Here is a 26,800-nt window from a genome sequence, read left to right as displayed (position 1 = left end):
TGTGTGTTTGGTTGGGTTTTCCCCCGTTCCAATTTATTTGTTTCGACCGTTTACAGATTACATGTTTTTTTTTTAGGGGACTTTGCTTATCTAGCAGAGCGCGGATATTTCTGGCTCGCTCTCACTCGCTATAAGTATCCGGTTTCGGATGTATTACTACCATTGGGAGTTTTTGTTGTTGTTACTTTTGACTTTTGCCTTTAGTTTGCTTTGCTACTTTTGGTAAACTGGCTCGCTGAACGAGCTGAACTATCCATCCCCGCTGGTGGGGTGGTGGAGAGCCTTCAGGCATTGCTGAAACCCCCGCACGAGACATACTTTTTTCTGCATCTCTGTGTCTGGGGAGGCGGCGTCGGCAGTTGGTATTTCTTTTTTTTTGTTTTGTTTTATTTTATCTCTTCGTAGCATTAATTTCGACTAGCCGCTGTCGCTGCCGGCGCCGGCAGCAGCACCGCTGCGTGCTTCCAGCTCCGCCGCAAACCAATCGTCGGTCGGGTCCTGGATGTGCGCACCGAAGTTGTACGTCATGATCTTGGGCGCGACAAAGCCGCCGTACTTCGGGACGCCCTTGTACATGAGGCCGGCGCCGGCGAGCGGCGTCGGCCGCACCGGGCTGACCGGCTGCGCGTCCAGGAACGGGATGGTCGTCTGGGCGGCGTCCGCCCGGCCGCCCGTCGGCCCGAAGCGCAGGTACTGGTTCTGGGTGGACATGGGGACCGATTTGGCCGGTGCGAGCGTCGGCACGTCCATGTACTTGAGCGGGATTTCGGTCCTGAGAGAGAGAGAGGGCATGAAATGTTATAAATTTCTTCACACACAAATGAGCTCTAGTGGCAGTGTGCCGCTCTGCTTACCGTTCCGTCTCTAAGCTGCCGCTCCAGATGGACGCGTCCAGCCCGACCAGCTTGCCGGCGGTAAAGTTCATCTCGGTCATGCGCAGCAGCAGGTTGAGCCGGGCGCCGAGCACGCGGAACTGGACGCCGGTCACCACGTAGCCGGGCGGTACGTGCACGTCGTCCAGGTCGATCGCGCGCCGATCGTACGACAGTGTGTGGTAGTCGTGCCCGTCCCGCACGCCCTTGTCCGTGTGGGTGAACGGTTTCGGCACGACCCACTCGAGCGTGCTGTTGGCGATCTCGCCCCCGGGCAGCAGCAGCCCCTGCTGCACGATCAGGTGCACCATCTGGCGGCGCTTCACAAAGCGCAGCCCGGTTACCACACTGCGCAGGGAAGCGGAAGAAGTGGTGTGTGATTTAGTATAAGTACCATGTACGTAAACAGCTCGAAAACTGCTCGAAAAAAACACTTACCGGTTCTGCTCCATGTTCGAGACGGATTCGCGCAGGCTGACGTAGCGATCGGAGTGGCGGCCGGCATCGTCGCAGTAGCAGAAGCAGTAGCTACAGTGCCAGAACAGCCAGCGCCACCAGGAGTCGACCTTGGTGGAGCCGCGCGGGCAGCTCTGCTTGCGGCCGCGCAACTCCCCGTTCTCGTACTCGATGTACTCGTAGCGCCGGGTGCCGCCCGGTGCCGCCGGGCAGATCCACATGTCCGAGTCGATGTACTCGCAGTCGTAGATGCGGCCGGCACACTTGGGCTGCTGGGAGCAGTACAGTTCCTTGTAGCACTGGTGCTGCTCGTGCCCGTACTTGTAGTGCGAGCACGTTTCCCGGCACGTGTTGTCCGTCGTCATGTCGACCTCGTTCTCGACGTAGCCCTGCACCAGGCGGGTGAACTGCACGTACGTGACGTTCTCGCGGTGCGCCCCGCGGTCCGGATCGCACCGCCAGTACTCGCCGCTCGTCTGGTTCATCACGTTCCTTACCAGCTGCTGGGTGCGGGCGAGCCGGGTCTGCAGCTCGTTCCGACGGGCCTGCGACTCCACCGTAAAGTTACCTACCGAGCGAGAGAGGATGGGCAAGCGAGTCGATTAGCATACGCACGAACACTTTTGGTTAGGATTGGGTGGAGACACCCCATACCTTGGCCCTGGGTTTTGAGCAGCATGTAGGAGAACTGCATCATGATGTAGCCCTTCAGCTCGGTCGTTGCTATCGATTCGTACAGCACGTAGATGAGCTGCTGGGGTGACAGCCCGAAGCTGCAGAGGACGCTTCTTGCCGTCTTCCAGAGGGAGGCGTGGGCCATGAAAGTAGAAAGCAAAAAGAGTGGTTGGGTGTGTTAGTTCAGTGTGTAGCTCGATACAGACAGACAGAGTGGCGTGTCCCCCAGACCCCAACTCCACCCCCGGTGAGGGTCATGTGCGTGTACCATGCTGGCGCGATAGTAGAGTGCCTGCCGGACCATGATCGTGTAGATCTGGTCGAGCTGTGCCGCGACCGGCTGCCGCTTGTCGAACAGTATCGTCTCCGCCAGATCGATCGTGAGCAGCCGCAGATCGTTGCTGTGGATGGTGCCGCCCCCTTGCTGGTCGATCTCCTCCGGTGCAAATTCGGCCTGCTCCGCGAAGCGGGGCGCATTGTTGCGCAGAAAGTTGTACACCGCCTCGAACAGCTTGTTGATCGTCAGCAGGTTCTGCTCGAGCAGATGCCACTCGGCGAGCCGGGCGAGCAGCTGGTACTCGCCCCGGTCCTCCGGCTCCAGCTCCGTCTCGGCGAACCGCAGATAGATGTCGACCAGCTCGCGCATCACGGTCGCACGCTGCTGGGTCGCGTCCTGCTCGAGCTGGTTGTCGACCGCGTCGATCTGGTTGACGATCGTCCAGGCCCGGCGCTCCTGCTGTAGGTACCGGTTGCGCAGCGCATCGATCGGGCTGGCGCCCTTGACCTGGCTGGCGGTGACCGGGACCGGTGACTGGAGCAGTGCGACCACAGCAACCAGTGTGCCCAGGCAGAGTGTCACCGTGCGCAGGGGTATACTACCCCCCATGGCCATACCGTTACTTTTACTCAAGAAACAGGTGGTCTTTTGTCGAGAGATGGGTGGAATTGCTGGAAACGAGTGTCACACTTCAGGCTTTACACATGCAACACGTTGCTCTATAACACTGTGGGCTGAAAGAAGACTTCATGAAGTAATTCCTAGCTAGAGATAGGACTAATCTAGCTATTGGCACTTAAAGCACTCTTCTCCACGTCAGCACTCTTTTCGGAGTTGGCACTCTTTTCGGAGCTAGCGCTCTTTTAAGAGTCTCTTGTCGGAGTCTTCACTCTTTTGTGATTCTCCTTGTCAATCTTCATTTTCCCAAAAGCGATACACGCTCTTCTTGTGTCATTCAATTCCCATAGCAATTCCACCAAAAAAGTGTCAAAGAAGAGGTTGCACACAAAAAAAAAGGGAACTGCTCCCGCTCAGATGTATCGATAGTGTCATCTGCTTCGCTTCAATATCGGTTAGTTTCAACACAACTGGTTTGTGTTGTTGCTGTCCTATAATCCCTCTCCCCCCATTAAGAGAGAACATGTGGCGGACACAAACGATCAATGTTCCCTTTGTTTCGATGTATATCTCGGATGGTTTTTGTTGTTGTTGTTGTGCATCACCATCGTGTCATGTTGCAAACATGTCGCGATAGCCTCCTCCCACCCTAACACGAAGTAGGGATGGAGAGGTAAAAGGCATGCGCTTTGTCAATGGGCACGCTATAGCCGGTCGTCCCTGCGTGTTTGCTAAAGGGCATATGTCACAATGTCCGATCATTGTGCTTGAATGGTCGGGAGGAAGAGAACATCTGTGCTACCATAGTAACCGTGTTGGTTGTGTGACCTTGTAGCTTGTCATAAAAAGGGCTTCCTGCTGTACCTGAACCTCTGCCGTTCGGGCACGCGGTGGTAGACCTTTCCCGGGTCCGCGTGTTTCTCGCTAAGGAATAGAGCGCCCTCGTCAGAATGTGTTCTCACCAATGCCAAACACCGTGATGGTGACGCCAGCCAGGTCATTAAACCTAGATGACTTTATGGAAATGTGGTGGTTTGTTGACATCCCGGGCTTGGGACGGGGGAAAGTCGAACGGCCGATAAATGTGTGGGTAAAACAAGGCAGAAGAAAAGATACAAGGTAAAAGCTGCTGGTCTTTCACCTTACTCTTCTGGGTACTGGAGATAAACAAGTGTGAAGTCGATGGTGTGATGACTCAGAGTCTACCTCCACCATAGTTTACGACAAAACACGGCCAACTTTGTTGGCACGAACAAAACAAAGAGACATCGCCATAAACGTGCGCGCGCGCGCGCCACTTATTCAATTCAGCCGAGAACACTCAGAACACTCATTCCCCAATGTAGATATCCTGGGGCCTGGTGGCGCTCATCCGCCCCTAGAATCGTTGAATGATATGATGCACTGTTTCCAACAGTTTTTGATTGCTGTGCTGGATTGGTTCGTCTTCTGCCGGGATTTTGAAGTTCGTGTGTCTGGCTGCCCCTCTGCCAGGTATAATTTCACCACTGCACGATCAGTCACCATCACGATCATTACTAGAGCTACAGAACCGTCTGCCTGCGTGTGTTTGTGACGAGATGTTGTCATAATTCGCAGTAACAAAAACAACAAAAAAACAACAGCGATCAACACACAACGCAATCCGCCACTTCCGGCATTACTGGCGAGAGTTGTCTGGTGGGGTCGTTTGTTGCTGTTGTTGTATGTATGTATTTGCAGGGTAGAAAACGGCGAACTACTGCCAACTCCGCAGCACAACAGGGCGCCGCGCAACTTGAACTTGAGCGAATCGGAATCGGTGCGGCGAAGGGAAAGGCGGTCCCATTGAAATGGGCGCGCGAATGTGAATGTATACCAACACATGGACGGCATATGTTCTTGCTGTTTTGAGCTATTTTCTGCTGACGAATGTGAAACTCTCTGTCACTGCAAAGAACACGTTTCACAGTACGAGCGGCGCAGTACCCTCTCCAGTGTCTGAGCTGGAGCTGCTGTGCTGTTGGAATTATAAATGGTTGGATGGTGCTGCCTTTTCGCACCAGCCCTGTTACCAGCTGTTGCGATGAAGACAGCACCGAACAGAAGAGCACCAAACGTCAAATAAAAAAAAACCCTCGTTTATTTGGAAGATCGTGCAACCTCCCGTCAGTTGGGAAGGTTCCGACTTTTTGCAGCGTTCTGAATTGTAGCGAAGCACACGACGGAGACGTGTACGTGCTTTGGTTGCTAGAAAGGATTACGGTGGAATGGATTTTCTACACACACATATACACACACACAGAACACTTCTAACACACAGCCGACCTCGTTCTGTTGTCGGTTTTTGTCGATATGTGGCGGACAGATGAAGCCGCGCGCGTACGCACTCGCGCACTGTCACTCACTGAATAATGGCGGCGCACTGAGAAGCCATGCGGGCGGGTACCGCGTACACAGCAAAACATACTGTTCCAACCAGGGCCACCACCTATCCAGACATGGCTGTAAGTGTCACGGTCTGTCGCTCTCTCTCTCTCTCGCTTTTCGACCATCGGCTTCCAGTGGCGCCTCCGGTGCGGGTTCAAGCGAGAGGTCTCTGTGCTTGAGTGCTGTCTCTGTGTGCTGTCTCTGTGAGCGTGTCATCCAACGTGAATGGAAAACCTCAACACAACAACAGTGCGGTGCTGCACAGTGGTCTCGGTTGGTGTGGTGGTGGCCTTATCTAGCAACCGCTCGCTACCATGTGTTGTGCGGATGCGGCGTCTCGCTGACCGGTGTGTAGGGTGCGTGAGAATCGCTATGATAACGCCGGGATAGGAGATGTGTTGGACGGAGATTAGCTCAAACTGCCGCTGATGCTGATGCCCTCTGAACATTGGGACTTTGGTGGATGGTAACTTCTCTTTCTAAATTTAAAGAATACATGCTTTGGCACTTGATGCCCTAGTCTGTTTGTCTATCAGATTTAAGCGAGAATAAACATCTAATTTGACTAGCTGGCAGAAAACTGTGTCCAGAAATATCACCGGTGAGAGCATCCAGTCGAGAAAATACAAAACAGTTTAGCTAAAAAGGGCCTTCTACTTCTGAGATTCGAAAAAGTTATGAGTTCTAGAAAATCAGTATTTCTAATGTCATAACTTTTAAGGATTCAATCATGAGGATTCGATGTAAACTCAGATCCTCGGTGAGTTAACTCAGAGTTGAAGAGTGCATACGAAGGAGTTTGAATGTATGGAAGGAGTTGAAAAGTATGAATGACTCACGATTCATTTGAACGATTCATTTTTTAAGGCTCCCTCCGAAAACGACTCCCCGACTTTTGCGAGTAAGCTCACTCACCGCTCTCTGTTGAGAGGGCTCACTCTTTTAGTGGCTCTCTTTTTACTCAACCGAGTGAGTCGTTGGAATGAGTTGAATTCGCAAATGAATTCTACACGCTTCCAATCACACACTCACTGAGGTTCGACTCGGAGAACGCACTTCTTTGTTTGATCAACCCTCGGCTCTGCTCCCTCTGCCGCCAACGGTGAGTAATGACTCATCGAACGCCAGATGAGGCATGAACGACCCAACCTCTCCTCTACCATTCGCGCCGTGCCTTGCACACCCCGCTAGCCGTCTCTCACGCTAATTATGTTAACAATGCGGGTGCTCGGGTTTCCGCTGCATTCACGCTTCAGCTTCAGTGTGAAACCTCGGCTCGGTTCGAGGCAAATGCAAGTGTACATTGTTGTTGTTGTGGTTGTTTTCTCTCGCTCTTTCTCTTTCCTTCTGCTTCTGCCATACCATCAATCGATAAGCATTGGTGAGGGAAAAGGGGAAAGTGATATGGGGGAGACAAAACATGGCAGGAATGCAACAGCGCAGCTGCAACTGTGTGCTATGTTTATGCGAGCGGGCATCGTTACACTTTTGGCCTCTATCGCCTGCCGGCTCATTGGCTTTAATATCACTTCCGGTGATTGAGATGGGAATGGGAAAAAGTGTTTGTGTTCGTAAAGAGAGAGAGAGAGAGAGCATGCCTGATAGAGCTGTGGAAGTTACAGAATGCGGAAGGAAGCGTAGCCGTAGCTCGGAGACGAGATCTACCATCAAGTCGGGTACGAGGTCCAGAACCCCCACACCCATGCGGCCTACCTCGTTTAGCTGGGAGAAGATGTCCTGGCGGCCGGGCGGCAACAGCACCTGGGTGCTGCCGGTGACCAGCAGCTCGAGGTTGTGCAGCAGCTCGATCACGCTGTCCGACTTGCTCACGTCGACCGTGGCCTGCGCGAACTGGGTAAGCGTCAGCTGCTCGACCGGCGTGTCCGTCCGCAGCAGCTGGTACATGCTGGCCTCCCGCCGCTCGACCAGCCGCACGATCATGTACAGCTTCTCGAGCCGCTCGACCAACCGGTTCCGGTGGCCGAAGCTCTCGATCACGTCGTGCACGCGCTGCCCGAGGATATCGACCATCTGCCAGATAAGAGACACAGAGAGAGAGATCCAATGAATATAAGGGAGGGTTACCTTCCCGTCCTTCTGGGCTCTGCTGTTTGGCACTTACGGCCGTTTGGCTTTCGCGCATCTCCGCCGACAGCGTCTGGATGGTGTGCATGATGCGCAGGTCCTGGTTGAAGTTGATCGGGGACGGTTTGCTGTCGCCGAGCTGCATCTCCGCCACATCGACCGCGATGCGCAGCAGCACCTTGGTCGTTTCGCTCAGCGCTAGCCAGCCCGGACCGATCGCCACTCCGTGCCCGGCGGGTGCCAGCGCCAGCAGCACGGTCACGACCGGCAGCAGCATCTTCATCTTGCCCGCTCTGGATTGTCCTGTCCGGATTTCTTTGTGTGCTCAGCTGTCCCGGGCTGTGTTGAATGGTGATGACGGTGAAACGGTTTTCTAACAGCCAATTATCTCGCCACACAGCACAGACAAGCGCGGCGGCTTAGGCATCAATTGAGAGAAATTGGTTTGATCGACGGGGGGGGGTCAGTGGCGTTCAACACCAAACACTCTGCGGCTTAGCACATTCTCGTCTGGCAGAGGCTTTTTCTTGTTGGTTCACTTCTTCACAGACACACACACACACACACACATACACACAAACACTTTCGTTTCTGCACAAATACGGGTTACTTTTGCTGGGTAAGATCTCTGCAGAAAACACCAACACAAAGCCTGGAACGCGAGAGTGTAACACCAGACCCTGGCGGCTACCAATATCTAACCAAACGAAGCGTACTGGCGACGAACCTCTTCTGCTGCCACTCTCTCCCTCTCTCTCTGCTCTCTACAGTACAGTCGAGGTCGTTGTTGCCGGGTTTTTTTTTTGTTCGTTTTGCTTTGCTGTTGCCGTTCGCCACCGCGCACACCCGTTCGGTTGGCAGGTTTGCGAGCGAATGCGAGACGCTTGAACCGTCGGGCAATATAGTAGTAGAGACTCGTCTACAAGCCCCGGGGTGCGAATGAGTCTGTGTGCGTGATGCGCGCGCTCGCTTCTTTTTCGGCGTTCGCTGTCTCTCTGTGCTGCCCGCTGCTTTCGTACATCCATCCCCATGAATGAATGGGCCCGCCGGTGTTGGTGATAGCACGCAGTCCCGGAACACACGCGCGCGCGTCCTAATGGAATGGGTAGCAGAATCGGCCGCCGCCATGGCTGTGCGGCGCTGTAAGACATAATTGCAGCGCGCGCACAAGACAGCGAACCCCTCTGTCGTGCGTGACTCACTGGCCTGAGCAACGGTACAACTACATCACACGCACACACATACTCTGTGGTGGTAAGACAAAGTCGCCCCTTTCGCTAGGGTCTCGGCAAACTCTGATTCACGTTGGTTCTGAAGGGGTCTTTAAACGAAGAAAAAGTAAAGAGCCTGCTCGTGGAACAGTTAGGCTACAAATGCTTGTTTTGAATTAAAAAAAAAAATAAATAAATAAAAATTACTGGTGGCAGAAGAAAGACCTTTCGGCGTTACGACTGCTATAACGAAGTATAATTTTTTCGGTTTAGCAATGCAACGGGTGTTTCACCACTCCTATGACTGCCGTTACATAGAATTGCACGAATGTCAACGACTCCCGACAGTCGATGTAATTATCCGTAAACCCCTCTGCTGCATACTTTCGCCAATGGCTAGCCGGTGTCTCAAAATCCTACCCAATAAGATAGCTGGAACTGCTAATGGAATGGAATGGACACGCGCCAAAGGGATCGAGACACACGCGGAGGCCAGCAGGGCACAGGCACATTAGTCGCAGTACGCACAAACCCACATTTCTGCACGACCGACCGCTCGGGGGGATGAGTCAGGCCGTTCGTCACCACCTGCGGGGCTGATCCGTTCTTTTGTGCGCTTCCTTCGCACGACGACGTTGCTGGGGCTGGCCGCAGCAGAGAGCGGTCGTTATTTGTTGTGCGGTGTCCACTTGCATGGGGTCTCTCTCTCTGAATCAGCTTCATGTGTGGAATGTGGAGTAATGAGTGTTGCGTTTTTAACTGTTTAACAGCTAACCGAAATTCTAGACTGACAGATGGAAGGGGGTATATAACGCTAAAACGCAACAGTGTAGTATATTGCGCCACTGGCTTACAGTGTAGTGCGCAGACCCGTCAGCATTGGGTTGTATTACCAACGGTATGTAAGCAGTGTTGCTATCTTGTGAGCTAATGAATAATCTGTGGCGATCATTGAACTCTATTGCACATTTCCCGAAGATCCCATATTGTATATTATTTAAAACATTGTATAATGTTATTATGGACGTAGAGTCTGTATGAGTGTTAGGTGAAACTGAATCAGGTACATACATCTGAATGATACCTTGAAATGATTCAATGAATCTCAATCGCAGTTGAAAACAAATCGAATATCACAGATAATTGAGATCTTGAGCTCCTTCTTTTTGGTCCCTGCGAGACTTGACCCCACGACGGGCATGTTGTTAAGTTAAGTGTTGATAAGTCGTACGAGTTAACCACTGTTTCAAGGGATCGCACAAATACAATAACTTGAAAATTATACACCTATAAAGATTTATGAATCTCTGGATATTTATGAATCTTTATGAATTCATGAATCATTGGTAATTCGAAACACTCGTCGCTGAAGATTCATATGAAAGAATCTCAATGAATCTTCAAACACAATATTAGTCTGTATATCATCCCAAACAGAGTTGTGATGTGGTCTTTGGATCGCACCCACGACTCCGATCCGACTCCGGCTATTGTTAGTTCTATTTCGACTCCGGGAAAATCTGAGTCGTCCGAAGTCTCCCGGAGTCACCCGGAGCCTTTCGGAATCGTCCGGAGACGTCCGAATTCTTCTGGAATCTATCGGAGTCGGAGTCATTCGGAGTTATTCGGAATCGTTTAGAGACGATTGGAGTCGACCGGAATTGGAGTTGGTCAGAGTCAACATCTGCTGTCCGGTGCAATTTGCTTATGATCATGCATTTCATTTCGTTGTGTTTTTTGCCTTTCACTTTACGTGTGCACTTTGTATACAGCCCTTTGTTTCCAAGGCCTACATCGGTCAACTCCGGATGACTCCGACTCCAACCGAATCCGGACGACTCCGGATGACTCCGGACGACTCCGACGATTTTGATAGACTCCGAACGACTTTGAACGACTTCGGACTACTCCGGATGACTCTGACTCCCGAGGTCTCCGGCCGACTACGAACGACTCCGGACGACTTCTAACGACTCTGGACGACACCACCGTCTCCGAACGACTCCGGGAGATTCCTGAGGATTGTGAACGATTCCGGATAATGCTGGGCGGATCAATCTTCCGGTGTCGGTTCCGAAATTATCAGAGTCGGATCGGCCTCGACTCCGCATATTTGCCAACATTACCTATAACTAAAACAGAGATTTTCAAAAGACAACCAATTTAAAGATATCTAGATGGTGTCAATCAGGGGGTAAATACTGGTTTGGTGTTGTGCCTAGTAAATCTTGCGACAATGTTAGTTCCTGTCGCTCAGCAATCAAGTATCGTTGTATCGACTCTTGAATCTGATTTTTCCAAATTCGCGAATCTTCGTAGATTCACGAAATCCTCGAAACACTTACGCCTGTTTTAGTTTCTATCTCGCATGATTTTCTAGTCCGAGAAGATTTGCACATGCTGCACATCCGTAATCGAAGTTGTATTCACATCTACCTGAATGCAGAATGATTGAAGATGTTTTTCAAACATATTTTGTGTGATTGGTACTACATTGTAAATGGAAATTTATGCCAGTGAAGATAATAATTGATCACGAATGACGCTATCTTACTTAGCTTTAGTTGCGAGAGATATACGTATTGAAAGATGGCCAGTGAATTGTGTTCCTTATTGTGCAAACTGGTGCAGTATGTCATGTTCATTGTATAAACCCAGAATTGGTTGGGAGCTGGTCAAAACAAATGTCCGGGACCACCAGAAGGATGTGGAGATGATTTGCAAATATTTCTGAAGAAGCCAGATCATCCAAGCACCAGCAAGGTATGAAGCCGCGCAAGGAATTGAACCAAAGGAATGATTAAAATATGTGCTGGAAAACTCAAAACAGCTTCCCAATATCACACAGCAGAAATGGCGCAGAGGACCCATTTGGACGAAGAAAAAGGTCATCTTTCTCAAAAAATAGTTGGAAAATCAAAGGAAAAAAAGTAACATCTAGGTAAAAAGCAGCAAAATCTGATAATATATTTATGGCTGGAGTAAAAAAAAAACTGCGCAATTTCTTCCTAGATCCTAAAACTAAAAACTAATTGTTATCCTTTTTAAGATGACTAATAAAGCATTGTTAAAGTAAGAAATGTATCTTGAACTGAACGGACAGCAATTTTATTTTACTCCAAATTGAATCCGTAAAGAGTTTGCCATAAACAAGCGTTAGTTTGCCATGCCATGCCACTCTGACATCTTCCGAATTCTTCCGTTTTGGAATCACAATCATCGTGCTGACTTCCCAAACTAGTTCAATGTCCCTTTCCCTTTTTAGATTGCGCCCGACTTCCGCTTCTTATGGGCAAAACCATTTCGATATAAATACATTTGTGCCCGAAAGAGCGAACCTTCTCAGCTCCCACGGCAGATGGGAGAAAGTATGCTAGGGAAGAGAGAGCAAAAAGTCAAATGGGACACACAGATATGGCAGTAAGATTTGTTGTGCAAAATCAAAAGGCAGCAAACCACATTAGTTTAATCAACGTTCTTACATGGGAAAATCCTAGCGCGCACACACACGCTCATAACAACCGTTCGATAGTTTTAGCAGGACTGGCCTGCTGGCTGCATCGCAGCTGGGCCCTAGTTCGGTGCAGACCTTTTGCTTTGATAAGCAGCGCCAAACGAATATAATGTTGCAGGAACGATTAGTAACACGGGGAAAGCCGCCCCAAAAGAGTGTGCTATGTCTAATCGTGCACGCAGCGCTTGATGTGTAGAACGCTTCACGAACGGGTTTAAAGTGTAAGCACGCGATAAGCATTCGCGATGCTGGACTCGTGCTCCAGTGCTTCCCACATGCTAATGTTTTGCGTTGGCATCACTTTGCTAGACAACCTCAACACTCTCTAAACCGTTTTTCTCTCTCTTTCTCTTCCTCTTTGCGCGCAGAGCCTATTCTACGAGATCCTGTCCGGCGTGTGGGTGCGGAACGGGCTGCAGATCAAGGGCCAGGCGATGACGTACATCCAGGCGAACTTCTGCAACTCGATGGTCGACATGGACCTGTTCTTCCTGCAGATCTGCGCGACCCAGCTGCCGCCGAACCTGTTCGTCAGCGAGTGCATCCTGATGTTCGGCGTGGAGGACTGGCTCGGCATGAGCGTGCTGAGCACGCCGCCCGAGATGGAGCAGGACTCGATGCTCGAGGGGCTGCTCACCTTTCTCGCGACGCTCATCACGTCCCGCATCAACCTCGGCAACGACGAGACGACGCAGTGCATGATCGAGATCAGCGCGCTGCTCGCGACCGGCGAGAAGACGCACAGCCAGCTGCTCGAGCTGATGCCGGAGCGGAGCGGCAACGCGCACACGCGCAACTTCGAGCGCTACCTGAAGGAGCTGTCGATCTACCGGCCGCCGCCGGTCGGCTCGGAAAACCTCGAGCAGGGGTTGTTCATGCCGGTGCCGGCCGTCTGGGAGCGGCACTACGATCCGCTGCACGTGCTGCTGCGGGCGGTGCACCGGCGCGACTTCCAGAACTCGCTCGACCGGTTCGGCGCGTACGTGAAGCAGGCGGGCAAGATGCCCCGGAGCGGCAACCTGTGGCCCCCGTTCCGGCTGCCGGGCTCGTGCGGCCCGGCGTACAGCGATCCGGGCGCGCTGCTCGGCTCGCGCATCCTGCACGCCACGCTGCTGGCCATCTTCTACCGGGCGGTGCACAAGCACAACGTGTCGGAGCATCTGCTCGCGCTCGCCGTCTTTCTGCTCGAGATGGCGGTGTGCAATGCGGGCGGAGCGAACGGCGGGCAGCCGGCCAGCAGCCGGTCGACGGCGGAACCGGCCGCCACGAGCAAAACGATCGAGGAGCAGACGGGCCGCCCGTCGGTGATTGGGTGCGGCGGGGAGCCGGTGCCCGATCTGCTCAACTGCTACCCGAGCAACTGTCTGAGCGACAATCTGAAGATGACGGTGAAGCGCATCTCGCTGCTGCCGGCGATGCGCCGCTCGCCCGTGTCGTACCGGCCGCTGGACGGGGGCAGCCCCCCGTTCGACAGTGACGTCGAGTGGGACCTGTCCGAGGACGAGACGCTCATGATGATTGGCGGCAACGCGGAGAGCGACCCGGCGGCCGGTGCCGGAGCGGCCACGGCCCCTGCCAGCCAGGGTGGCGCGGTGGAGCGGGCAGGAGGCAGAGGGCCGTCCGGGGCGGCCGGGGTCGAGCAGCGGCTGGTGCCGGCGCGTGCCATCAACAGCGTGGAGGTGGTGCCGCTGACGCAGGACCTGACGCCGATGGCGAACGCGGGCCTCGTGTTTAGCGCGCGCCGACCGGCCGCCATCCATGCACCGCCGGCCGCATCGACCACCAGCACCAGCCAGATGGTGGTGGAGGAGGAGGAAGACGACGAGGAGCACGTGCAGGAGCAGGAGGAGGAGAATGGGACGGAGGGTAGTGGGCAGCCGATCGCGAACGATATGGAGGCGAGACGGCGCCGCTGGCATTTGTTCCAGCGGCTGCTTGGGCAGCAGCCGGGCGCAACACCGACGGCGACAGCAACCACGACGACGACGACGACGGTGGAACCACAGGACGAAGACATGCCCGCCTACCACGTGATGGATTCGGACGGGGACGTTGTGGTGGAGGAGGAGGACGAGGAGGATGACGAGCAGCAGCAGCAGCAGCAGCAGCAGCCGAGCGAACTGCTGGCGATGCGCGCCCGCTACCTGATGCTCGAGCGGAGGCGCAGCAGCAGCATCGGCAACGCGAACGTCGTCCAGCCCGCCGACGTGGACGAGTACATCGACGTCGAGGCGGAGGACGACGGTGGCGAGGACGAGGCAGCCGAGCAGGAGGGCGAAGGTGGAGACCGGCGGCGTCGCCGCCCGTCCGAGAACGGGGCACGCCGCCGCCGGATGGACGAGGACGACGAGGACGGCGGGGACGAGGCGACCGACATTGCCGACATCCAGTCGATCGGGCCGCGGGCCACGCTGGTCGGCAGCCGGACCCGCTCGGTGCAGCTGGGCCGGCGGCGGACGGCGGCGAGTGGTGCTGGTGGTGCGGGACTGCTGCATCACCACCATCACCACCATCACCACCATCATCATCATCCGGCGGCGGGCGTCGGGCCCGGGGCGCTCATACGCGCCACCGCCAGTGGCGGCGGCGACAGCGCCGGCGGTCCGGCCCGGGCGACCGAGTTTATCGTGGAGGAGGCGGCGGACGATGTGCCGGCGGGCGGGCCGACCGGCGTGGAACTGATGATCCGGCACGAGTTTGTGCCGGTGCCGGGTGGCGAAGTCGGCGGGCAGGAGATAGCGATACCGCAGCAGCAGCCGCAGCAGCGTGCCCTGACGCCGCCCGTGTTCGGTGCGACTGGCGCTGGTGCGGTGGAAGCGACCGGTGGTATGCTGCTGCCGTTTAACCGGGCAGCGGCGGCGGTGGCGGCAGCGGCGGCGGCATCGTCGTCTTCGTCGCCGGCCGCCCCGGCAGCGGCGGCGGTTGGCACGAGCGGCAGCCTGAGCGTGGTGCCGCAGCAGCCGAACCAGCTGCAGAGCTACTACCACGCGAACCATCACCACCATCACCACCATCACCATCGGCACCATCACCATCACCATCATCACAGCGGCGCAGCGGGCACAGGAGGTGGAGGCGGAGTAGGAGGAGGAGGAGGAGCAGGCGGTGCACAGCACGGGGCGCAGTCGCTGGCGCAGCAAACGCCCCGCCACTACCATCGCAGTTTGCAGCCGGCGGGTGGTGGTAGCGCCGGCGCTGCCGGTGCTGGTGGGACCCGTGGGACGGGCGGTGCGGGAGGTGGGCAGGCGAACTGGACGCGGTTCAAGCGGCGCAACATGATGGCGAACCACCACGGCCGGCAGCAGCAGCAGAACCAGCACGGCAGTGCGGGTGGCGTCGGCGAGATGACGACGCGCGAGGGCGCGGGTGGGCCGACCGGCCGGGAAGGCAACAGCGAGAGCGACACGATCGTGCTGGAGGAGTCGATCATCTCGCTGCTGCTGAAGCTGCACTCGCAGCTGAGCGGCGCGCTGGACAGCTTCTCGCTCGACGACGAAACGGAGGACGAGCTGACGGCGGCGGCAGCAGCAAGTAGTGGCGGTAGTACTGCATCGACCAGCGGCAGCAGCCAGCCCCCTGCCGGAACGGGCGTGCCGGCGTCGTCCAGCACCGGTCCGCGGCAGCAGCCCGACGGCGACCACGCAAAGATGGAGCTGGACGAGGAGGAGACGCCCGCCGGCAGCAGCGGCGGCGGCGGTGGCGGTGAGGAAACTACTAGTCAACAGCAGGGGGCACCGCCGCACCGGGGCCGGGGCCGCATCTCCGACTCGCGCATCGGCGACGGGCCGTTCTTCATCGGCAATCTGCTGCGCAAGATTGCCGCGCTGGACGCCACGTGCGCGGTGCGCATCGAGCAGATCCGGGCGGAGCTGTGGCCGAACCAAAGAGAGCGGCAGGCGGAGCAGAAGGCGCGCGAGGCGCGCGAAAAGGAGGAGCGCACCAAGCGGGCCAAGGAGCGGCAGAAGAAGATGATGGAGGAGTTCGCGAACCGGCAGAAGCGGTTCATGCTGCTCGCGATGGCCTCGATGGGCGGGGGCGGCGATTCGTCCGGCATGGATTTCGGCTTCGGCGAGGAGGAGTCAACGGGGGCGGGGGCGGCGGCTGCGGCAGGCACTGACGGTGAGTCGGCGGCGGCCGCGGCAGCGGCAGCACGGGCCGCGGCGGAGCGACAGGCGGCGGAGGAGCAGCAGGCGGAAGCGCTGCGCGAGAAGGAGTACGACTGCATCATCTGCAACACGTCCGGCCCGAGCACGGAGACGAACCCGATCGGGCTGGTCGTGCTGGTCGAGTCGAGCAGCGTGGTCGGGCATCGGCGCACGCGCGCCGAGCGGCTCGCGCTGCCCCTGTCCCGCGACGACCAGGCCCGGCTCGCGGACAGTGTGACGCTCGCGAGCGAGTTCAACAAGCGCATCGAGCTGCTGCAGTGGAAGTTCGGCCAGACGTCCTGGTTTCTGTCGCACAACATCGGCTGGGACGGGGGCGTGCACATCCAGTCCTGCGGGCACCACGTGCACCTGTCCTGCCAGGACGCGTACCTCAAGTCGCTGCACACGCCCCGCAGCCCGAACAATCTGAACGTCGAGCTGGGCGAGTTCTTCTGTCCCGTGTGCCGGCAGCTCGCCAACTCGGTGCTGCCGCTCAGCCCGGCGCTGGACCGGCCGGCGCCGCTGATACGGGCGCCGACGCCGCCCCACCACACGCTTGTGCTCGAGCTGATCCAGCTGTTCCAGGAGAGCAAGCGGGCCCCGATGGCGAGCAAGTTCTGCGAGGCGATGGGGCGCGCCATGGGCAACATTACCGCCTGCACGCAGCGCATCATCAAGAGCTACCCGGTGACGCTGCAGAGCCTGTTCTCGTTCGTGCTGTCGATCGCGCGCACCAACCTGGAGGCGGAGGTGATCCAGCGGGGCGGCTCGCTCTGCAGCACCGAGGACATCCGGTACAAGCCGAAGCGGGACTGCATTGTGCCGCTGCTGCACGTGCTGTCGCTGCACGTCCGGCTGATGATCAACGACGACTGGCCGATCCGGTTCAAGGTCGGCGACGACTGGCCGTGGCACTCCTGGTCCCGGCTCGCCGGCATCCAGCTCGCGTACGACGGCGTGGAGGTGGGCGTGGAAGCGCACGAAGCGACCTTCGACCGGCTGGCGGTGGTTCCGGCGCGCACTGGCACTGCTGCTGCTGCTAGCAACACCGCTACGAAAGCTGCACGCCACGACGAGCGTGTGGCTGATGAGCGGGACGATGAGGAGGACGATGATGATGACGATGATGACGACGACGAGGAGGAGGAGGAGGAGGAGGATGATGATGATGACGAGGAGGATGACTGGAACAACGCGGAAGACCAGTACACGGAGTTTCTGCGCGACATGCTGCTGCGAGCGCCGTCCGGCTCAACGGCCGACGGTGCTGCTGCTGCTGCTGCAGCCGCCGGTTCGCCTTCAGCCGCCGTGTCATCGCCGGCGGCAGCGTCGGCCGCTGCCGACACGACGAAAGCGGCCGCTGCCACGAGCACGATCGTCGACACGGAAACCATACCCGATCTGATCAGCGATCCGACCGCGCTGCTGCTCAAGTTTATCCTGCTCGCGCCGCTCCATCTCGATCAAGGTAAGGAGTGGTTGGTACTGGAATTAGATTAGTCCGATTACGAAGTTGACTCCGGTGCCAAACCCGGAATTGGAATCGGCGCCGGAATCAGAATCGGATCCGGAATCGGAAGCGATCTGGGAATAGCAATTTGCTCCGGTAACGGAATAAGAAGTGACTCCAGAATTTCAGTTGGCTCCGAAATGAGAATCAGTTCTTGAATTGAAAAAAGGTGTTGAAATAAGAGATTCCGATTTCGAAGCCGATTCTGATTGCGGAGCCAATTCAGTTTCCGGAACCGATTCCGATTCCGGAACCGACTGCGATTGCGAAACCGATTTCGATTCTGGAACCGATTCTTATTCCGGAGCCGAATCCGAAACTAATTCTGGAACCGATTTTGATTCCGGATCCGATTCCGATTCCGGAACCGATCCGAATTCTAGAGCCAATTCCGGAGCCGAATCTGGAACCAATTTCGGAACCGATTCTAATTTCGGAACCAATTTCGGAACCAATTTCGGAACCAATTAAGGAACTGATTCCGATTCGGAACTGACCACGATTTTGGAACCGATTTTGATTTCGGAACCGATTCTAATTCTGCAGCCAACTCCGGAGCCGAATTCGGAACCAATTAAGAAACCGATTCCGATTCCGGAACCGATCACGATTTCGGAACCGATTCTAATTCCTGAGACAACTCCGGAGCCGAATCCGAAACCAATTCTCGAACCGATTTCGATTTCGGAACCGATTCCGGAACCTGTTTCGATTCCGGAGCCTATTTTAATTCTGGAGCAAATTTTGGAACCAATTAAGGAACCTATTCCGATTCCGGAGCCGATATCGATTCCGGTACCGATACCGATACCGATTCCGGAACCGATACCGATTCCGGGGACTATTTTGATTCCAGAGCTGATTCTGGAATCGATTCCGGACACTGATTCCGGACCTACTATCCGGAATCGATTCCAGTAAACATCGGAGCTAGCCGGAATCGATTCCGACGAAAACTTCATTTTTCCCATCACTAGTAAGGAGGAGGGAGAAGGGTGTGCTGCCCTTCGCTCCATATCATGCCACATTCTTACACATTCCCTCTCTCTTTCCCTTTTAGCTTACTTTACCTGCATCGTGAAGGTGACGTACAACCTGCTGTACTACCAGATCGTCCTGCAGCTCTGCACCCATCTGACGGAGGAGGAGTGCGACGAGATACTGGGGCGGTACGGGCCGACCGCCCAGCCGCCGCCGGCGGTGGTGCGCGAGCGGGGCGTCCCGCACATCGGCGTCGCGATGGCGTTCGTGCTCAGCCAGCTAGATCGCTGCCGGCACATCCGCAGCGACAGCGTGCTGATGGGCGAGTTCGGTGGCGAGGGCGACGGTGGGTACGAGTCGACCAGTGGCGGCGGCGGCGGCACCACGAAGCGCCTCAATCTGGACGTGTACGAGAAGCGGCTGCAGCGGCTCTGTCTGCCGTTTTTGCGCGTGGCCGCCCTGCTCCGGCACCACATCTACCGGGCGGAGATACCGGACATTGCCGGGCCGCAGCTCGAGTTTGCCCGGCTCGTCTACTTCCTCGAGCTGGTGACCGTCTCGATGGACTGGGACAAGTTTAACGCGAGCCGGGCGCTCTGCTTCCTGTCCGGCACCGAGCTGGCCCTGCCGAAGAACTGGTGCGACCAGCTGCGCAACCTGCGCCCGACCTACGAGTCGACCCGGTCGCTGATCGTCCAGCAGCACATCGACTGGCGCCAGCCGAAGCTGCTCGGGCTGCCCCGCGAATACGAGCGGCTGTTTACGGTAAGTGGGGTGGGGGTTGTGGGTCTTTGCATGTGGTTTCGGCGTTGCCAATTCTTTGCCCTCTTTCCCCGCAAACAGTACTACCACGAGCAACCGTGCCAGAAGTGTCAGAACGTGCCGAAGGAAAGCTCCATCTGTCTGCTGTGCGGCACGATCGTGTGCATCAAGCAGTCGTGCTGCAAGGTGCGGGACTACTGCGAGGCAGTGCGGGTAAGTAACCGAGGGATGGAAGGCCCCGTCGGCACAGGGATTCTCATTCCCATTCCTTTGCTCTCTCTCTCTCTCTCTCTCTCTCTCACTTCAGCACTCCATTAGCTGCGGCGGCGGGACGGGCATCTTTCTCGTGATCACCTCGACCTACATCATCGTCATTCGGGGCCACCGGGCGTGCCTGTGGGGTTCGCTCTACCTGGACGACTACGACGAGGAGGATCGTGATTTAAAGTAAGTCTGTCTGCGTGCGATGAGGAGCGACCCGGTTTTCTAATGCTTTGAATTTGATTTTAGGCGCGGCAAACCGCTGTATCTTAGCGAGGATCGGTTCAATCTGCTCGAATCGCAGTGGCTGTCGCACCGGTTCGCCCACACCAAGCACAACTGGGTGTGGCATCGGGATTCGCTGTAAAAAAAACAGAGCCCGGTTTACTGTGCTGCTATCCCCACACAGCGCAGACGTAAGCAGACATCGGCTTACAAACAATCCGGACAGCCCGGGAAGGCGAACCGGGGACAGGACACAGGACAAGTTGCGATCGCAAAGGAGTCACCCAGTGTGCGTGTGTGTGTGTGTGTGTGTTTGAGTGTATGCGTGTCTGTGTGTATGTGTATGTACGTTTTGTGATATTTTTCTACAACTACACCAAGGGTTTTGTTGAGCATTTGCCGTGGCACGGCAAACAAAAACGAAAAAGCACAGGCCCGAGGAGCGACGCGGACGCTGTGTGTGAGTGGTCGCGCCGCTGATCATCGATGTGTGTTGTCCCAGTGTGTCCCCCCGTCGCTGTTTGAACCTTCCACTCCCCATCCAGGGCGCAGGCTCTCGGTCTGCACATACTCGCTCACCACGCACTTCCCTTCCTTTGCGTCCAAACATCCGCCTCCGGCTCAAGGGACACATACACACACAAGTACTCAGCACGTGCAGTGCAAAGAGAGAGAGAGAGAGAGAGAGAGATAGATAAAGAGGGATAGAGAGAAAGAGCGATAGAGATTTAAGGTGACGATGAATTTCGAAGAAAAGGCAAAACTCCCCGTTTTGTGACCGTTAAAATGTAAACATCAAAATTGGTAGCTTTGTGTGACGAAATTGTGATATATACACTCCTTTTCGTGTGTATGTGTGTGTCTATGTGTGTGTGTACCGCACTGTCTTGTTGCGATTTATTTTTGTCTCCGCCTCCCAATCCCAACCCCAATCTAACCCTACCAAAAAAAAAGGCTTTATTAAGTCGGTGCTCATGCCGCGACCCAGCTATCCTTTTCTCTCTCACACACACATCCACACACTCACACACACACACACACGGAGAAACAATATATGTTTGTTATTTGATTTTTGGTTGTCGCAGCGAGGCGCTGCTTTTCAAAGGTTTGAAAAAATGAAAGCAAAACAAAAATGGAACTGGAAATCGCCCCGTTTCGCATGATTAGTTTCGCGCGTTCGACCAGGCAACCGAGGCTCTGCATACACACATTCATATTTATGTAGGAGCATATATAAATGCATATATATATACGTATATATATACACACACGCGCATATATATAAAACCACTCTATATGTACCATTTAGATAGTGTTGTGTACTATTAATAGGCGAAAAGAAAAAGGCGTGTGCATTGTGGTTAGGAGTTAGAGAGTGGTTCAGAGCGAATGGCAGCAGTGCGGGGGAAATGGCAAAGGAGATTGCGAGAATGCGTTAATACTTACGAGCATTCGCGGGTACGCTTATCGGGGCTTTCGGGGGGTGGTGCACGGAACAAACGAGACTTGGAAGGCAGAAGAGGAAGAAGAGGAGGTAGAAAAATGGATGATATTAACACCCCCCTAGCCCCTCCACCTTCATAATTGTGGTGTGTGTGGGTGTGTGTGTGTGTGTTGTACTAGAGTTCTACGTGTATTTTAGTATGCTGCTCTATTGCGGTGCACACACTGTAGCGCTAGATATATTATTGAATTGAATTCTTTCACGTGAAGTTTAACGCATCTTATACTCAGAGAAAGCGAGAGAGATAGAGAGAGAGAGAGAAAGCGTTAAAGAGAGAAGAGCGATAAAACGAGCGTTCTTGTGACGGTTTGGAATGGAAAAGCTTTTCTGGACTCAATTAAAATCCTTCCCCTATACACACCCCTCCTCCCCTCCTGTCCTAATTGGTCTACAATTGTGATGTGTGTGTGTGTCTCTGGCTGTTTGAATGGTAATGTGTGTGTGTGTGTGTGTGTAGGTGCGAATGAATATATGTGTGCGTGTCGTTACTGTTTTTGCACTTCCAAAGCGTGCAAGGCGCGCGCAAGGAAAAAACAAAGAAAAAAATAACAACAACACTCATAATGCGAAAGAGAGACACAAACCGAGCGCCCCCGCATACATGTTGTTTAGTGTTTCGCGGCCGGCCAAATACGGCGCGCATGAGAGGAAAGGAAGGGGGGGGGGGGGGAAATAAATCTATTAGAATATGAAATTTAACGACGTGTAACGAGCGAGAATTTAGCCTGGTTAACGAATTATTGGTAGATAGTCTTGGGATGGAACTGGGGAATGGGGGAGAGGGGGGGGGGTTCTAGAAATGCTTGTGAGGACCCCCGATAACCCTCATCATAATGCTCCCCACAGCTTACTTGTAAGTTACCCTGTAAGTGATGCTGCTCGCAAGCTTTTGCACGAATCGAATTCGTCGATTCGTTGTTTTTCGGTGTGTTGTTTATTATTTTTTGTTTTTTTTTTTCGTTCATTAAGATGAGGAGCAGTGCGGGTGCGTGCGTGCGTGCGTGTGTGTCTCCTCCCAGTGGTGACGCTGCGTCAGACCCGGGCTCCCCCGCTACCCCATCCTCCAAGCGCACGTGCGCCGCTGCTCCTCCATTATGCATACGCATGCGACACAATTACTCTTAGGTTAGTTACGTTGCGGTTTATTATTGTTTACGGTTACAATTATGAGAATTACGTTTATATACTCTCTAACCCCCTGTGCCCTCCTACCACTGTTTTTTTTTAATGATTATTATTATTATTATTACCCCGCCCGCTATTGTGTATAATCCCTGCGAAATGTGTATATTGAAAAGAGGTAGTGTTGTAATATGCTAGATAAATGTAAGATTGTATGCATCGTCAAGAAAATCCGGATGCTCCATACGTGGCTCTGTGTTGATGTGTGCGTGTGTTTGTGTTCACTCTTTTTATCATCAATAGCTTTTTATCATCCGAAATGGAATATTCTCTCCTACATATATTGGTTGTCCCTGAGTACATTTTCTGCAGTTTCTTCCGCACCCGGTGGCCGATAATATCACATGTCAGTCAAAACGATTATTATCGCTTTCTTACCCATATTTAATGTAGCCCTGAGCGGGTGCGGGTGCTTGTTTCAATATTAATTTCCAAGAACGAAATGTAATATTGATTGGTGGGACAAACATGCCCACCCGTTGCTTTAATCCCGTTGCTGTGTGGCTGGGAACGTACGGCCGACCCACGTTCTGCCTCTCGCGTGTGGTAAATCTAGGAACATGCCTCACTCATTCACCACCACCGGCAAGCAGGGCGGAAGAAACCACCCGGTACGATGTGGTGGTGTGATCTGTGCTGCTTATTTGAAAAGAAACCGATGGTTTGCTGTTTGAAATGGAGCTACTCAAGCGAAACTAGATGCTTGTTGTGTCTAGGAGTCAAGACGTACCCAACGTTCCGCTTCATTCGGTGCCTACAAAGTGTAAGGATTGGTTTTCTGTAAGCTACGGTAGGGCGAGAAACAAATGCTTTTAATTTTTGTTCATCTTTTTATTTGACGATTAAAAATAACTGAAACTGGGGCCGGCATAACTTTTTAGGACTGGTTTGAAAATAAAATTTATCTATTCGACTCTTTAAAATCTAAAACTCAAATCTAAGCAATTAAAAATGTAAAACTCTAACGTCCATACAGGATTTCCCACGATTTATTGGTCAGTTCCCATGATTTTTTGGGCTCGTCTCACGATTTCTTCATCGTATCTCATAGATTTGGAATTTATTAGGTACCATCCGATTGGATATCAATACAATTGAACCAACAAGTTCTGGGAAACGGCCAAAAAATCGTGGGTACGCACCAAAAAAACATATTCCAATACCACATTGATGGGAACCAACCAATAAATCGTGGGAAACCCTGTAAAGGTTAGTGCTCGGTTTCATGTATCATTCGTTGAGATTCATTCATATGAATTTTCTGCGATGAGTGGTTCTAATCTCGAATCGAATCTCCATAGATTCAAATATCTCTAAAGGTTCAGGAAATCTCAAAACATTGAAGAATCTACAAGGATTCATGAATCTCTAAAAATCAATGGATCTCCAAAGATTCATGAAACCATAAGATTCATAAATCTCTCTCAGGTCAACAATCATTCTCCAGGATGCTCGGTCCCTGGCTTCAGCCTCCCATCTATGTAGACACCCGACCTCTAACAGGTCTTGCTTCACCTGATCTAGCCATCGAGTTCCTTGTGCTCTCCTGCGCTTTATGCCGGACTGGGGATCTTGGTGAGGTATGAGTCCGGCATGCTCACAACATGCTTCTCCTCCAAACTCCATGTTCGAACACAGCGCCAAAGATGGTCCGGAGGATCCGTCGCTCAAACACGCCCAGAGCGTTTGCATCCTCCACTCGGATGGTCCAAGACTCATCGTCCGTAGAGGACCACCGGGCGGATCACATTCGAAGTCTTCGGGATCTCAGCAGTCGGTGAAGCCCATAGTATGCACGATTCCCCGCGTCTTCGGATTTCGCTGCTGATGTCATTGTCCGAAGTAACGACCGTCCCAAGAAACTAAAGTGATGAGTAAGACCCTCTACCACTTTGAGATCGGAGATTGACGTCGACTAATACACTGCCTCCCAGCTGGTCTGAGACCTCGTCTTCGTCGCATTGGTTCTCAATCCAATTTTTGCTGCTTCGCGCTTGAGTCGAATGTACGCTTCACACACCTTCGCTGTAGTATTGCCGATGATGTCGATGTTGAAGAGCAGATGTTGAAGAGCTGACATGAGAGTCCTATACTCGTCCTATACTACCTTGCCTCGGACCTGTGAAATTCGAACGATTCCGACGTTAAGTTCGATACTCTCACCTTACACTGCACCCCATTAGTGGTGATCCATTAGGATTTATACATTTCCAAGGAGTCATGAATCGTTATTATACGTATGATCTTCAAAATACCTCAATTGCGCGATCCCATAGTATATTGATTAACTCGCACAACTTGACAACATGCCCGTCGAAGCCTCAGATATACCGTCTCACCGCAGCAAAACAAACTTTCCGGATGCGTGATACTTTCCAAGAAGTCTCGAAAGCCTGTATAGGCTGGCATGACCACGTAGGTTGTTACGCCAAGAAGAAGAATAAGAGGAAGCTCAAGCTTTATGACACTTTCGAGATTTATGAATCCTTAGAGATTTGTGAATCTTTCGAGATGTATGAATAGCTTTTAAGATCTTTTGAGATTGATGCATCTTTGAGATTTGTGAATGTTTCCAACCGGGTTTTAGACTCATTGAATCACTTGAAAGATTAATTCCGATGCATGCATCTGAATAAGATTTACCCTACACTAATAAAGAGTGAAAGCCACAACGGAATAAACGAAACGATAAAAACTGTGTTTGACTACACCGATTTGTATCTATCTCGTCTTGTTTGTTGGACTAAATTTGGCTGTAAGATATTGTGTTCTCCCGAGCAAGGACACTCATGATTAACTTTGCCTTATGTGCTTGTTGCATTTCTAAGTATTCTAGAAGTATGGCATCGTAACAAGTGAAAGCTACCGTCAAATTGTTGTATTCCAGCTCAGTGCATCAAACGCAGACAGTTTAGCCCTGCCTTACCAGGTAATACTTTGAAGCACTAAGTCTATTGATGAAAGCAACGAGTCCCTTTCGTATGAAATTTTGATCGGAGAAGAATGGAACATTTGAAAAGATTTTTGAACGCAAGCATACTTTACTCTTCATCCGTGAAGCATGTGTACTGCTAAGGAGAAACATGTTAGTTCCAGACTTTCGGCTCAAAAAAACACCTAGAAAAGTAAATATTGTTTTCAAGTTTACTAGTTAGCGCAACTACTTAAGTCAGCTGCGAACATAGAAAACGAAGCAAAATGGCATCAAACTTGCTCTGAATTGGTATCCAAACGGCATTGACTATGTATCGTTTAGCATGTTCATCGAATTGCCATCAGATAGACGTCAAATAGGCATCAGATAAGCTGCAAATAGGCGCGGAATTTGGAATTAAAGTAGCATCGAATTAGAATCGACTGCTGGATTTGGATAACTTAGGATCTTTTTAAAAACAATTTGTTTGATACGTCTTTCTTTTCATTCAGTCTATATAAACTTTATCGGTAAGATATTCGTGCTACAAATAGAACTTTGTATTTCTAATAGCCGCAATAAGAACTTGTACCTTAACTGAAACCGAAACATGCTTAAAAAAAGCAACGATATTTCGAGCAAAGCTTAAAGCACAATTTCTGGAAAATAATTCCAAAAAGTTCACCCAAAAATTAGCTTCCACTGCAATGCCAATCCGCACATCGGTGGAACCTATTGCACCCATAATTGGAACGTCCTCCCAATACATTCCCTCAATGCGTGAAATTAATACACCCATTTGTGTGATTAACCAGAACCTCCTGTGCTGTCACTGTGGCAAACACAAAAACAAGTCATAAGTTAACCATCCTCCCTTTTGCTCCGAGCCACAACCACACCCCACCTCTTACAGAACTGAGCCCGAGCTCCCGATAATCGTGTGTTTATTGCGTTGGATCATATGCGTTGTTGCGTTTGCGCGGGCAGGAAAGGAAATGTTTGCTTCCCTTTTGCGTTCGCGTGTGCGTTATCGTGGCGAAAGCTTTTCGCCTTCCCTCTCTCCCGCTTCCACCGTGCACGCCTCCCAGCGCGGGTACGATGATGCCGAACTCTCAGTGTCGGTCGGTCCACCATGGGACCACGAAGGAAATTTGTGCAAATTGATTCTGAGGCATTTATCCCGATGTGTTTAAATTTAT

The 26,800-nt window shown here is 53.0% G+C and overlaps 2 protein-coding genes across 10 annotated transcripts in view; one reads left to right on the top strand and one right to left on the bottom strand.

Moving 5' to 3' along the window:
• LOC121599049 (E3 ubiquitin-protein ligase Ubr3) overlaps window positions 1–22,873 on the top strand; it is a 49,349-nt gene extending 26,476 nt beyond the window's left edge. Inside the window, exons 6-10 of the mRNA XM_041926539.1 lie at window positions 12,486–17,730; window positions 18,833–19,518; window positions 19,597–19,728; window positions 19,823–19,962; window positions 20,026–22,873. Of these exons, the coding sequence (XP_041782473.1) occupies window positions 12,486–17,730; window positions 18,833–19,518; window positions 19,597–19,728; window positions 19,823–19,962; window positions 20,026–20,143 (6,321 nt within the window). The 3' untranslated portion in view covers window positions 20,144–22,873. The remainder of the gene's footprint in view (window positions 1–12,485; window positions 17,731–18,832; window positions 19,519–19,596; window positions 19,729–19,822; window positions 19,963–20,025) is intronic.
• Window positions 3–8,281, bottom strand: LOC121599056. 9 transcript variants are annotated; one of them, XM_041926622.1, is made up of 6 exons: window positions 7,430–8,281; window positions 7,021–7,338; window positions 1,983–2,124; window positions 1,311–1,896; window positions 855–1,220; window positions 3–772 (listed from the first exon to the last, which is right to left on the bottom strand). In XM_041926622.1, the coding sequence occupies exons 1-6, from the start codon at window positions 7,673–7,675 to the stop codon at window positions 418–420; spliced, it is 2,013 nt and encodes a 670-aa protein (XP_041782556.1). In that variant the 5' UTR covers window positions 7,676–8,281; the 3' UTR covers window positions 3–417. The 9 variants fall into 9 exon arrangements, with proteins under 9 accessions (XP_041782556.1, XP_041782503.1, XP_041782494.1 ...); XM_041926569.1 differs by lacking the exons at window positions 7,021–7,338; window positions 7,430–8,281 and adding exons at window positions 2,272–3,014; window positions 5,142–5,771; XM_041926560.1 differs by lacking the exons at window positions 7,021–7,338; window positions 7,430–8,281 and adding exons at window positions 2,272–3,007; window positions 5,165–5,771.
• Window positions 22,874–26,800: the final 3,927 nt, after the last annotated feature.

Source organism: Anopheles merus, chromosome X (genome assembly GCF_017562075.2).
Source record: "Anopheles merus strain MAF chromosome X, AmerM5.1, whole genome shotgun sequence".
In the NCBI taxonomy this organism is placed as follows: Eukaryota; Metazoa; Arthropoda; class Insecta; order Diptera; family Culicidae; genus Anopheles; species Anopheles merus.
The sequence above is the reverse complement of the archived record's forward strand: the minus strand, read 5'-3'. Positions and strand labels throughout refer to the sequence as shown.